Source organism: Pocillopora damicornis, chromosome 4 (assembly GCF_964200805.1).
Source record: "Pocillopora damicornis chromosome 4, jaPocDami1.2, whole genome shotgun sequence".
In the NCBI taxonomy this organism is placed as follows: Eukaryota; Metazoa; Cnidaria; class Anthozoa; order Scleractinia; family Pocilloporidae; genus Pocillopora; species Pocillopora damicornis.
The window spans coordinates 26,363,979-26,376,361 of record NC_142673.1 but is presented as its reverse complement, the minus strand read 5'-3'; the positions used below and the strand labels follow the sequence as shown (position 1 = coordinate 26,376,361).

The 12,383-nt window shown below is 37.4% G+C and overlaps 2 protein-coding genes across 2 annotated transcripts in view; one reads left to right on the top strand and one right to left on the bottom strand.

Moving 5' to 3' along the window:
- The window catches only part of LOC113667319 (poly [ADP-ribose] polymerase tankyrase), a 30,936-nt gene extending 22,582 nt beyond the window's left edge, over positions 1-8,354 (bottom strand). The window contains exons 1-14 of the mRNA XM_027183129.2: positions 7,282-8,354; positions 6,245-6,413; positions 5,585-5,909; positions 5,008-5,113; positions 4,699-4,877; positions 4,491-4,575; positions 4,086-4,232; positions 3,350-3,466; positions 2,437-2,514; positions 2,124-2,287; positions 1,512-1,761; positions 981-1,137; positions 410-618; positions 64-291 (exon numbers count right to left, since the gene is read on the bottom strand). Coding sequence (XP_027038930.2) covers positions 64-291; positions 410-618; positions 981-1,137; positions 1,512-1,761; positions 2,124-2,287; positions 2,437-2,514; positions 3,350-3,466; positions 4,086-4,232; positions 4,491-4,575; positions 4,699-4,877; positions 5,008-5,113; positions 5,585-5,909; positions 6,245-6,413; positions 7,282-7,866 — 2,799 coding nt within the window. The 5' untranslated portion in view covers positions 7,867-8,354. The remainder of the gene's footprint in view (positions 1-63; positions 292-409; positions 619-980; positions 1,138-1,511; positions 1,762-2,123; positions 2,288-2,436; positions 2,515-3,349; positions 3,467-4,085; positions 4,233-4,490; positions 4,576-4,698; positions 4,878-5,007; positions 5,114-5,584; positions 5,910-6,244; positions 6,414-7,281) is intronic.
- Positions 7,539-11,847, top strand: LOC113667318 (adenosine 5'-monophosphoramidase HINT1). The gene is made up of 6 exons (XM_027183128.2): positions 7,539-7,670; positions 8,381-8,561; positions 9,793-9,897; positions 10,055-10,224; positions 10,895-10,927; positions 11,637-11,847. The coding sequence occupies exons 2-4, from the start codon at positions 8,484-8,486 to the stop codon at positions 10,217-10,219; spliced, it is 348 nt and encodes a 115-aa protein (XP_027038929.2). The 5' UTR covers positions 7,539-7,670; positions 8,381-8,483; the 3' UTR covers positions 10,220-10,224; positions 10,895-10,927; positions 11,637-11,847.
- Positions 11,848-12,383: the final 536 nt, after the last annotated feature.

Here is a 12,383-nt window from a genome sequence, read left to right as displayed (position 1 = left end):
GTTCCCATCATAATTACAAAAGGGCACACAATGGGGTTGCATGGAAACACAGGAGGAACCTACAGGTGAGCATTGTTCAATATCAGCTTTGTTGACATCAGCTCCTTTCTTGTCAACAAGAAATGTCACCATCTGTAACAAGGTCTCATTGAGGGTTGAACAGTTGAGCTTTTGACAGAGTAATGTTCGGCCACAGTCATCGGGAAAATTTACATCCACATTTTCCAAACTGAGGAGATAATCAGCACAAGGGATTTGATCTTTCATGAGTGCTATAGCCAAAGGAGTGACCTAGAAAAAGAATTCACAAAAGATGAGGAAATATTTCTGAACTCTATATCTAGGTGTAAGAATGGAAAAGATCTAAGCAGATACAAAGTATTCAATCTGAAATCTACAAAGTACATGCCTTCCACTGGTTGGCTGCATTAGGATCCCCTCCAGCTTGTATCAGCATCTTTAAGCAATGTAGCCAGCCATAAGCTGCTGCGTAGTGCACTGGAGTATTCCCAGATGTGTCTGCAGCACATGGATCAACACCAAGCCTCAGGAGATATGCTGCAACTGGGGAGTGGCCATTCTTTACAGCATACATAAGGGGTGTCTTCTTCCACTTTCCTGTTTCGATTTATAATAATAATAATAATCAGTTTATTAAAAACAATGCAGTATGAATCATTACCTTAATAATGTTGTTAATAAATTTCTTGCCCAGATTGTACATATTAAATTTCACATTAAACGGAGCAAAAAAAGAATTGCTTTCCAGATTTAACAGTTTAAATATGATTTCTTTGAAAAAGATGCTAAGAAGAGGGAGAGGGGAGTACATACATTGTATTCAAAAAATGTTAAAGGAAAACCAGTGTTCCCTACCCATACAAATGCATTTACAGTGTTAGGCTGCTCCAACACTGGATCATGCCAAAATTTCCCTTTATTAATTGAATTCAAAGCTATAATCTAATGTTTTGCTTAACCTCTTTTATCAGGTGAAGCTTTGAGTTTAACAAGTTCTTTTACAGTATCTAGATGTCCTCTAGCAGCAGCCAGCATCAGTGGTGACATGTTTCCTCTTGCTGCACCAGTCTGAAGGTCAACATTGCCACCTGCAGTAACAACCAACTTGACTATGTCCTGCGTCAAGAAAACAATTTTTCCTGGTCACCATACTCACTGATAAGAACATGACCAATGAACTCTGCTTAGACCTTAACTCCTTTGCATGACCAAGAAAGAATATCTCCTTTCAATATCAATACAATATCTAGCAGACAAGTGATGAGAATAAAGAAAAGTATCGGTTAGGAAATTATTAGTTGATCCAATACCAAAATCTCCAAACTAATATTATAAGAATTGTATGAAAGAAACTATAGGGATAATTACTAACGAGATCTTGGAAGTTAAAGGGAACCCAGTGATCATATAACTGTGTAATTATGCACATTACAATTTACTGACCATACCCTCTACCCTAAGGTCTGACCCCCATCGTCAACAGCACTTACCAAGTGCCCATGCTTAGCAGCATAGTGGATTGCAGCCACAGAGTGTTTGTTCTTGATATCAATTGCAACCCTAGGTGCCACAACTGCTCCAGATTCTTCTTCATCATCATCATCACCATCACCATCACCATCACCATCAGCCTGATTGTCACTTGCTAACAGCTCTTTCACATTCTCTTCTCGTCCATGCTTACAAGCAATCATTAGAGGTGTCAAACCTTTAGGTCCAGGGTCATTTGGATCAGCTCCTCTGGAAAATTACAAGAAAAATTTAACCTAAAAGATGTTTGACAACTTCCATCAATGGAAGGTGATGAACATCCTAAAAAAATCAAGACACTATGGATAGATTTGAGAAGCTACAAAATGCAGTGGAGAGATTGAGCCCATATTTTTTCATAGTCACTTGACACCTTTATTAATTACCGTGTGACAAAAAGGAGAAACAAGGTGAAGGACACACAATATAACCCTAATTGATTTAGAGCAAAATATTCAGTTCAGCTGATCATAATTTTTGGAGAGAGACACCATGAGCAATGTCCTGGATCCTATTGTCCATATCTCACCCACACTGCAGTCTATTAAAACAGTTATTAGTGACCATAATACCTTGCTAGTAACACCTTCAAGGGGCCTGGACCTTCACATGCTGCAGCATAATGCACTGGTTTGAAGCCATCTTTGTCAGGAACACTGTACTCTGGTACTGAGTTTAACAAAGCTTTGAGGTAATCTTCATTTGGATTAATGCAGGCAGCATGGATTGGCAAGATCTGCAAAGTAGAATTATTTACAGCCTTGAACCTTCTTTAATCATAAAACTTCGACCGTGTTAAATGATTATTAAACCTAAATCGGATAGTGATGTTGATTGTTGATAACAATTTGGGCATTGATTGTCTTCTTGTGTTAAGGTACTTACAACTTTATTTTCCATGGGCTTTTTCTTGACAGACTGGCTTCTAAACTTGGAAAGCTCCTGATTATCATTCAACAAAACCTGAAAGAAAGCAATGTTTGATGCCCTAATTTCAACTGCGTAAAATAACAACTTAAGGAAATGTTTACTTGTGATAACCTTATCTGGCTAAAAAAGGGGTATATATAGCTCTGTGTTAATCCTTTAACCTCTGAGTGGTTATAAGCATCTAATTTCTCCTGTCAGTAGTTTATCCCCGAATCAAATATTAAGGTCTTTAGAACAGAGGAAAAGATCACAAGGTCAGAAACTCTACAAAACACAAAACTCTTATTACACAAATTCTCTTAATAAGTACAATAGCAAAATCAATGTATGGAAGACTATATAGAGAACTTGCAAACTCATGTTAAGGTGTATAAAGAGCTTACTATACAGAGTTGTTCACAACTTAGCATTGACATACTCATATTTTTATTTACATGTAAGTTTGTTTAAAATCACATAAATATTGGCAACCCATTCCACTCTGCACGGATTACCGAATAAAATATATGTAGGGTGTAGCCAATCATATTGCTGCACTTCTCAAAGAATGCTTGTAGATTTATACTACTTAGGGTAACCATTAGATTTCAAGCGATAACTGGTGTACTGTTCTAAATAATATAATCTGCTTGAATTGACCAGAAGTCATTTTTACATCATTATTTCTCTGTTTAAGTTAATGTCAAATCCAGTGGTGTTTAAGCTTTAGTCTGTTTGTTTGATTGCTTGCTTTTTCCTTAAAATTCATTAAAGATTGAAATTTCTGAGCTATTTTGTTTTTATTTGTTTTAAATAAATGTTAAAAAAAACACATACATTCACAGCACATGTTTCATAAAAGAAAAACTGCATTTATTTACTTTTTTACCTCCTTGTGCAAAAAGTTGAAACCAAATCCAAATTTGTCCACACCCTTATCAACAAAATAGCCAGCCACTTTTCTGTTTCCACTTCTGATGGCCACCCAGACACAGTTGATACCTTCCTTGATTGTGAAAGTCAGATAACAAAGGTAGTGTCATTATAAAGTTGTTTTTCAATCAATTTCACCATAATAATTCTTTTACTCCAAAACTTCCCACTTCCAGATAACACTATTTTCCAGCAGAACCAATTTTTGTGTTCCAGAAAAAGACAGAAAAAGTTAATTATTGCTATCCATCTTTGTCTCCAACAGTCTCCGTAAATAGTCATGCAATAAGGTTCCATGACAAAAAAAATTGAGAAGTAACATTTTAACTGTACATGTACCACATATGTGGACATCAATTTCTTTTAACCGAATAATATTGACCTCAACTGCAACTTCTGCAACAATTCCCATGCAATATGTTACTCATTCCTGACTTTGATGTGTTAAACATACATATCTATATATATATATATATATATATATATATATATATATTTGTAAGATTCAATTATCATTTATTACCTGCATATTTCTCAATAATGACCAGCTTAATTCAATAAAACTGTTCCTATCGAAACTCTCACAGCTAACTACCAGTAAGGCCTCTTCAAAAGAGCAGCAAATTACAAGAACAACACAATCATAACATTGTATTTCTAAACTTTATAATTACATCAACATAATATTATACCTGTTCTGCCTCATGAAGTGTTGATCTTTCCAATGCACACACTTCACTCATAAGCACTTTCACTGTCTCCAGAGGAACTCCCTTTTTGAAGCAGAAGTAGAGAAGTTCAGACAGATCATGGCCCCTTCCACCAAATTTAGTCTCATCCTGTAAAAAGTTAAATTCAAATATCAATTCAATCAAAAGAAGACTAGAAGCTAATGAAAAATACTTGCACTTGTCAACAAAATCTACAAGAGGAATGCATTTCTCATTTTTTTAAATATATAAACAGTCCATGACAAGAATGTGCTGGCCAAAGTGGAGATATAAACTTTTTGAGGTAAATACACAGCCCTCCTGATTGATCAGGTATGGCATTTGCATGTCTCTCAAAATTTTGTATAAAAAACAAATCGCACTTACTTCAAGAAAAGCATTATTGCCTTGTCTGGATCCTCTGCTTGAATATAGATCTCTTACTACATGACCAAAGGTGTAAAAGTTGTATCTGAGTGCATAAGATTAAGTTAATTAAAAATGACTTGCAGAATATAAAAAACTACTTACAATAAGTAATATTCCTTGGATATGTCACTCTGCAAAAAATATTGAAGACATGTTTCCAACTTACGTTCCTGTATCCATGTGATCAAGACTCACTGCAGGTTCGTTTTTGCGTGGTAGATATGGCTCTGATGTACTTAGACTTTTTAAATCTGTCAGCAAGAGTTTCATTGCCTCATGGTTTTGGTTTAGAAGTGCATAATGTATTGCACCCAGCTGAATCTCGGGACTTCTTGGCCAATGAACCTGCCAGAAACAAAACAAACATTTTAAATAAGTCCTTTGGAATCATGGCAACAGAACTGATTACAAATGACATATGTGTAAGAAATGATCATTCATTTAACTATCAAAATCAAAATTTAACTGTACATACTGAATAAACATTTTCTCTGTCATCAATGACTTCTTTCAACATCTTCATGTCATTAAGCAAGACCGCTCTTGTTGCCCATTTGACAGGCATCAAGGAAACATCATCTCTATGAAAATTAAATCACAATGAGACTGTGAAACAATCACAGTGAGACTGAAGGTAATGAGATCACCATTTAATATACTATGGGGGGTATTGTGCAAAAAACATACTAATCATACAAAATACCCCTAATGCTTACCACTTAGACAGTAAAACCACTGGACATATAACCGGTACTTAGGTTTACACCATACAACAATAAATGTGCATGTTACTAAAATTAACCAATTATTAATTATAAATGAATTCAAAATAATGATCAGATCAGTGTCACCTACCCCTCCCCTAGCCCAACTTTAACCCTACCTTGTTATCATTAGACTGTCACTGAGTTGGGGTTGGGTAGGTGCACATTTGCTTGGATATTAAACATTGATCCTTCTAATCATCAGAAGGAAGAATCTCATATCACTGTGCCTTGAGAGAATTTACATGCAAATGCAAAAGACAGTTAAGAAAATTATTTTTAACCAACCTTGTTTCAAATGTGGGATCTTTCTCAAGCAGTTCAATATCTTCATTAGGAATCAACACTCCAGCACGCCTTGGTTTTTCTTTTTTCTCTGCAACTTCCTTCTTCTTCTTTTCCTTCTTTGTTTTAGACTGAACTGATTTCCTTTTCTGACCTGGACTCTTTTTGGGTGTGGGTGTGGTCTTTTTCTGTCCTCTCCTCCCTTTCTTCTGAGGGGTAGGGGTAGAGGCAGCCTTGGATCCACGCCGAGTTCTTTTTGCAGGAGGTTCATCCTCTTCAGGTTCACCTTCCTCCTCTTCAACTCCCTCCTCCTCATCACTTGCAGATTCTACATAACCACATAAACTATTCATAACCTGAGATTATCCAAGTTTCTGCCATATAAAGTAACAAGAAGCTCTTTCCCTCCCCCTTTCCCTCCCCCTCCCCTTCCCCCTCCCCCTTTTGACTGAGCGGAAGTCATCAACAAAGTCGATTGACCCTGATGAAGTCAATGGACTCTGATGATGACTTCTGCTGAGGTTTTCAAAATGCCAGTCATCACCACCTATAACAGTCCTTCTCAGGACCACAATCACGTGGATGATCAAACTACACTAACTCTTATTACCCCAGGGTTCAAACCATTTATTGTATTTTCATTACTGTCATTGTTTACAGCACCTTCTTCAGGTATGTCCTCATCTCCATGTTCAGCAGCCAGAGCTTCTCTTAAGAGTTTCCTGGTTTGTTTTATGTGCTGTCTGGAGATTGCAAACCTTTCTGGTTCAAACTCTGACATTGCCACACGAGTGATAACTGAATCCATGTGACATACATCATCAAAAGAAACCTGCAAAATGGATTCCCCAATTAAATTCACAATGACTGTGGAAATACTCAGATTAATGAAAATCTAACATGAGAAAAATCCCATGACGATTCCTTTTCAACTCTACAGAGACATGTCATCTGAATTTTGATCAATAACTCTGTGGAAAGTTTCTTTATTAAAAAATATTGCTGCATTACAATGAAACAAATGATAATTGAATCTGCATGTGATAATATATTATACAGTATATGTAAAGAAATAATCCTTGGAAGTGAATGGCAATTTTAAGAAATTGCAGTTGAAGTAGCCACATGTCGGAAGCATGGTAAATTTGCCACCCTCACCAACATGTGCCTTTGTAGTTCAATTAATAGTAGTGCAGCTGTATTCTTAATCTGTGTTGTATTATTTTCAATCACAATCAAAACTCGTTTGATGAAAGCTTTCATCATAAGTTATATTGAATAATGCCAAATGTAAATGCCTAAAAATAGACGAAACCGAGAAAAAAGACAAACAAACTTCAGAGCCATTCGAGGCTACGAAAACAAAAAACGATAATAGTGGGTGTGTTAGAGTCACGCAATACTAAACGGTCACAAAATACAAAGTTGAATTAAACTTTAGTAAAGCTTCTGCTTTGCAGCTTTTGCGGGAAATTGTAAGAATTTTACAATCACTATCCATCTATTTCTTAAAACGATACGCACTTTCATTTACCAAAAGGTAAACTTGCTTTGTGATACAAATCAAAGCAAATTCATAAATTTTGATTAGAAATCAGTAATTAGCGTCACCTCAATAATGACAGTCTCAGGATAAAATTGTATTCAAAACATTCGCAAACTTCTTGAAAGATATAACGAAAATATTGCTCCAGTCTCACCTCGTACACATTATCATCCACTCTATTGAACCAAGCCACACTGAAGCTCGATGCGCTCTCAGGAACATCTTCTAGCACACGGCAGACGTAGAAATCATTATCCTCGCCTCGAACGGTTAGAAAGTCACCTGCATTAAACTCAAATTCTTCTGTAAGATCAATCATCGGCAGAGCTTTCCCTCTTCTCTTTATGGACATTAACCGGCGGGAAAGGCGAATAGGAGGGTCTTCTTCAGCCGCACGTGCTTGTCCTTCGCGGACATACACGGAAAAAGTTTTCTTGTTCAAAGGTGAAGCAAGGGAAACTGCAAGTGGCTCATTTTCGTCCTCACTGGAAACTGGAACATCTGTATCACCTCCTTCGTCGTCTAGGTCGCCTTTATCCTCTGGTAAAATTCCGTCGTCTTCTATGTTTGATTCTCCTGGTGCAGGAATTTCTTCGATCTCACGTGCGTCATCTAGGTCTTCAGTACCCTGATCGATCTCAGACGGCGGACGACTTGTAGATTCACAAGTTTCCCTTTCTTGCTCAACCAGGATGGCTAGAGAAGATTGTCTTTTCAGAAGACGATTTCGTAGAGACATTTTAAACACTGCTTTATCTCTTTTCTATAAAAAAAATACCTATAACCGTCAAAAGACACAATTTACACCAGGGCAAATCGTGAAGCTTCGGGACTGATTCACTTGTTCAATACTGTTCTCTTTTTATAACAAATCCAGCGAACGAGGAAAAATCTGTAGTCAGCTGTTTTTGGACAGTAAACACAAAAGCGTGGGTTGGAGTTCTGGGCAAGCCCGATCCACCAAATTAAAGACAGTATTTGCAAAGAGCGATTTCCGCTTTCCTTTAGAGCCCAGTAACACGAGAACAGCCTAGAAGCGTTGGTTCTGGCCTTTGTGGTTGCCGTGACACTTTCCGCTGATTTGGTTAGTGTCACGTCACGACACGATTAAGTAACGCCATTTGCACACGACGTATTTGTGACTTCTATCGAATTTTTCTTTCCTTGAAAGCTGCATTTAAATAGATATCACAAGTATAGATATTTAAATTCCTTGCAAGAGCAATCATCTCTTTCCTTTTCTTAATTTTCAGTTCGCATTGTTAGCTTTCATTGGGGTTGACAACCAACCCCGCCTACCAGAAGATTTGGATGAGTTGCATTTGCAAGGAATCATGGGTGTGACATTGTAGTACAATGGCGGAAGGAGACAGCATCTTCGCCAAAATCATTCGGAGAGAGATTCCATCTGAATTTCTCCATGAGGATGATCAGGTAAAAACCATTGTTGCAATTTAGATCTGAGGCGTAAACTTAAGCTTGAAAATATACGGAGAAATGAATCTTTGAGGCCACAATCTTAAAGAGAATTCTTTGACTCGCCCACGTTCTGCAAAATTCTAATTTCTTTTCACTCATTATTAGTTTACATACGATAAACATTACTCTATTTATAAAACTGTTTTGGACCGATATATTACAACAAATTATGGACCTACCTTCGTAATAGATTCGAGGAACGATCCATTTTGAAAGAAATTTGCACTTGAACTATACGCAATGCGTGAAAATTTGATCAAAGTGAAAGTAAATTTTTGCAGTGAGGTTACGCGCTCAAATCTAAAATTTTCCTGGTAGTCTGCAAGAAGCTTAATCAAGGTTTGTTCAAACTATATCATTTAAGTGAAGAATTTCGGGGAGCAACTTCAGAATACCCCGCAACTCATTTACATGTCATTGAATAAGAATAGCGTCTATTGTGTTATGCCTCGATCTTCAGAGCCTCCCGACACATGTAAATGAGTTGCGGGGTATTCTGAAGTTTAGCCAATTTCGGTTTTTTTTAAGCTTTAATCTTCACCTGCCACGAGCCAATCTCATACCTCTTGGGCGTTATTTTTTCTTACCTCTTATCAGCTGTTCGACGTACTTTACCCTTTGTATTCCCAAGCAAATGACATTGTAACCCTTCAACTCACAGAAATGACTAACATATAACTTCTCCCTATGATATTCATACATCATCCAGCAAATAGGTAGTAAGAATACTAAAACTTATTAGATAGAAGTTATCTTGATCTTACACCAAATTCTTGAAACTAATTGATAAGAAAATGTACACAGCTAAAAGGGAGAATTAATAATCACATCTTGGAAAGTAAAGACCTAGCCCTTTAACTCCCAAGATCTGATTGCTGATTCTTCCCTGTAGCTGCTACACATTTACTTGTAGATTAGTTACAAGAATTTGGTGTTAGATCAAGATGACAACTTCTACCTGATAAGTCTGAGTATTCTCATTACCTTTTTGCTGGATAATGTATAGATATTTTGAGGAGAAGTTACTTGTGAATCACTTCTGAGAGTTAAAGGGTTAAGGGATTATGTAACTGAAAGCTAAGGAGGCTCAAAAATGATATGATTTAGCTTCTCTGCAGTTTCCTCAAGTCTAAATATGTTATTCTTTCCATTTTTAATTTCTTGTTTGCTTGTTTGTTGTTGTTAGTGTGTTGCTATCAAGGACATCAACCCTCAGGCACCTGTTCACTTCCTTGTAATTCCGAAGAAGCCAATACCTCAACTGTCACAAGCAGAAGACTCTGATGAACAGGTAAGACATGGAACAATCTGGCTTCTCTGCTAAACCATCCATCTTACAATACAGTCCTCCAAGCTGAACAGTTTTGGTCCCAGTGGAGAATTATTGGCCATAAGGAAATCTGTAACATTTTCGTTATTTAAATTTTACTGTTCTGCTTTTCTTGTAGTTGCTTGGTCACCTCTTGGTGGTTGCCAAAAAGGTTGCAGCTGAACAGAATTTGGCCAAAGGTTTTCGTGTTGTAATCAATGATGGAAAGGAGGGAGGTCAAGAAGTGTATCATCTTCACATCCATGTTTTGGGTGGACGCCAGATGAAATGGCCCCCAGGCTAGTCAAGGTTATTAATTCTACACCTGTTTTAAATCATTGAATCTGCATGCAAAGTGACCCATGCTAGTGATTCTGTTGCTTTCATTAGTTTCTTCTTTCCTTAGTCATACTCAGCCCCTCTCCCCTCCCCTCCCCTCCCTCAAGAATGGGATACCATTCCATCAATACCCACCGTTTTGTTGATACAGTAGTGGGTAATTTGGTCTTTTACTGTTCAATACTTAAATACTGTTGGAAATTTTATGCTCAGTAACTTATCTCAGTGCCCTCCCCTCCACCCCAACCCTCTTTATCACAGGGCAACACAGGATTATTTATAACTCTTGCTTTTTCTCCTTCAAATCTTGTGTGATGATATGGTTGCAAGTACTTCTGGTCAACAATGTTATTGAACTCTAGGGAAAGCCAGTGGTGAAGATGAAACTAAAAAATGTTATTCCAAAAGTAGCATGAAGTAGACTTGATATCTTGGAAGTACAGAGGTTAACAGCTTGTTGCTACCCAGTTTCTAGTACCCAAGCTTTGTCATGTACTCACTGAGTGTAATATGCTTTAGCTACATATACTATTAATAGTAGTTAATGTATATTTGGCAAAGGAGAGACTTCTTTTTTACTTGGCATTTTTACATCTTATTCTGACTGACCTCCTGATCTAAACTGATTTTATAATTGCAGATCAGGTTGTTTCCCCCAGACTATGAGCCCAAGGTCAGTCAATCATTTATTTTTATTGTTAGGTGAAAACTTAAAGCAATGCGGCCAGGTGGCCTAAAATGGCATCTGAAATTCCCCTATTTTGGTTGCAAGAAATAAATGGGTGTAAGTCTACTCCACATGGAGTGGATGCCAGTTCATTACAGGTGGCTCTCGGCATTTTTATCAGGTGCCTTTCTGACAATTTACCTGTAGGTAAATATTCCACTCAATATCTGTAAAACCTGTTTAATCTGACTTGTACAATCTGGTTTGACTAAAAGGAAAACAATACAACCTGATTAAAGGAGACTTAACAAAATGAAACGAAACAAAATACTACTTAGTATGAGATTTGTAAGCCCGAGAGAACACATGATCTACAAAACCCAAAACATTACTCACTGGCGAGCACATGCTGTAGACCATAGTATGTGCATATCTAACCCAGTATCACGCGGGTAGAGCAAACCTAAATAAGACATATTGCAATCAACATTACCCATTCCAATTGTGGCAGTTTGGTGAAGGGGGAGCACTGTGAGGGAAAAGTCATATCCAGACCTCTTAGTCCAGCAACTAGCCATTAACTACCTCATCATGTCTCCCATTTTATTATTGGTGGGTGTTAATAAATCAGTGCTAGAATCCTAGATCATTAGAATGCTTACCGTTTCCTAGGGAAAACTGGGCATTTATCTAATTTTCTTCTGTTCCTCTTCAGTCTTAGGTAGCGCTAGCAATCAACGACTCCTGACGTAGCAAGAACGGATGGTAGAAAATTCATGGCACAATGAACTAAAAATTTCAGAACATAAGCTGAGAGGCTTTTTGAAAGTTACAAGATTTTTTTGTGGAAGACTGGCTCGTAAATTTTTTCACTTGTATTTTCCCTAAATTGAAAAGGCAAGGAAATAAAATAACATTAAATGTCATTACCGTCGGATACCGTCTAGTTTATTTTGTTAAATATTTTATTTGGAGGGTTGTACTACTTTCAAAAAAGGTACACGTGTGTTTTAAAGGAAAGTTACTACTCCAGACAGGTAGCTCAGGAAGTAGTAACCTACAAGACTGATTTCTGAGGCCAGAAACAAGACTAAGAGGATAAAGAAGTGATTTTAAGCCTACATCATCATCATAATTCACCAAATAGCCAATAAAATTCGAGAATGTCACCTAAAGTTACGTTAATTAAGAGTGAACCTCTATTTCCGGGACTACTGGTCCTATGAATCTCACAGAACTTGTCGCTCTTAAAGGTAGCGCGAGAGAGTTTGTGCACAAGTAAGATTTTCAAAGCACGATGAGGAGAGGTTTAGGGTGTAAGTAGCGGTTGAGATAAGTCTCATGCCCAGACCTTCCACGGCCAACCCAGGCCTGCCACGGCCAAATACTCGGTAGGATCTGCATTAGGTTGGAATTTCGTGGCCCTCCGCGCAATTTGCTAAATTGTACCCAGTGTCTTCTT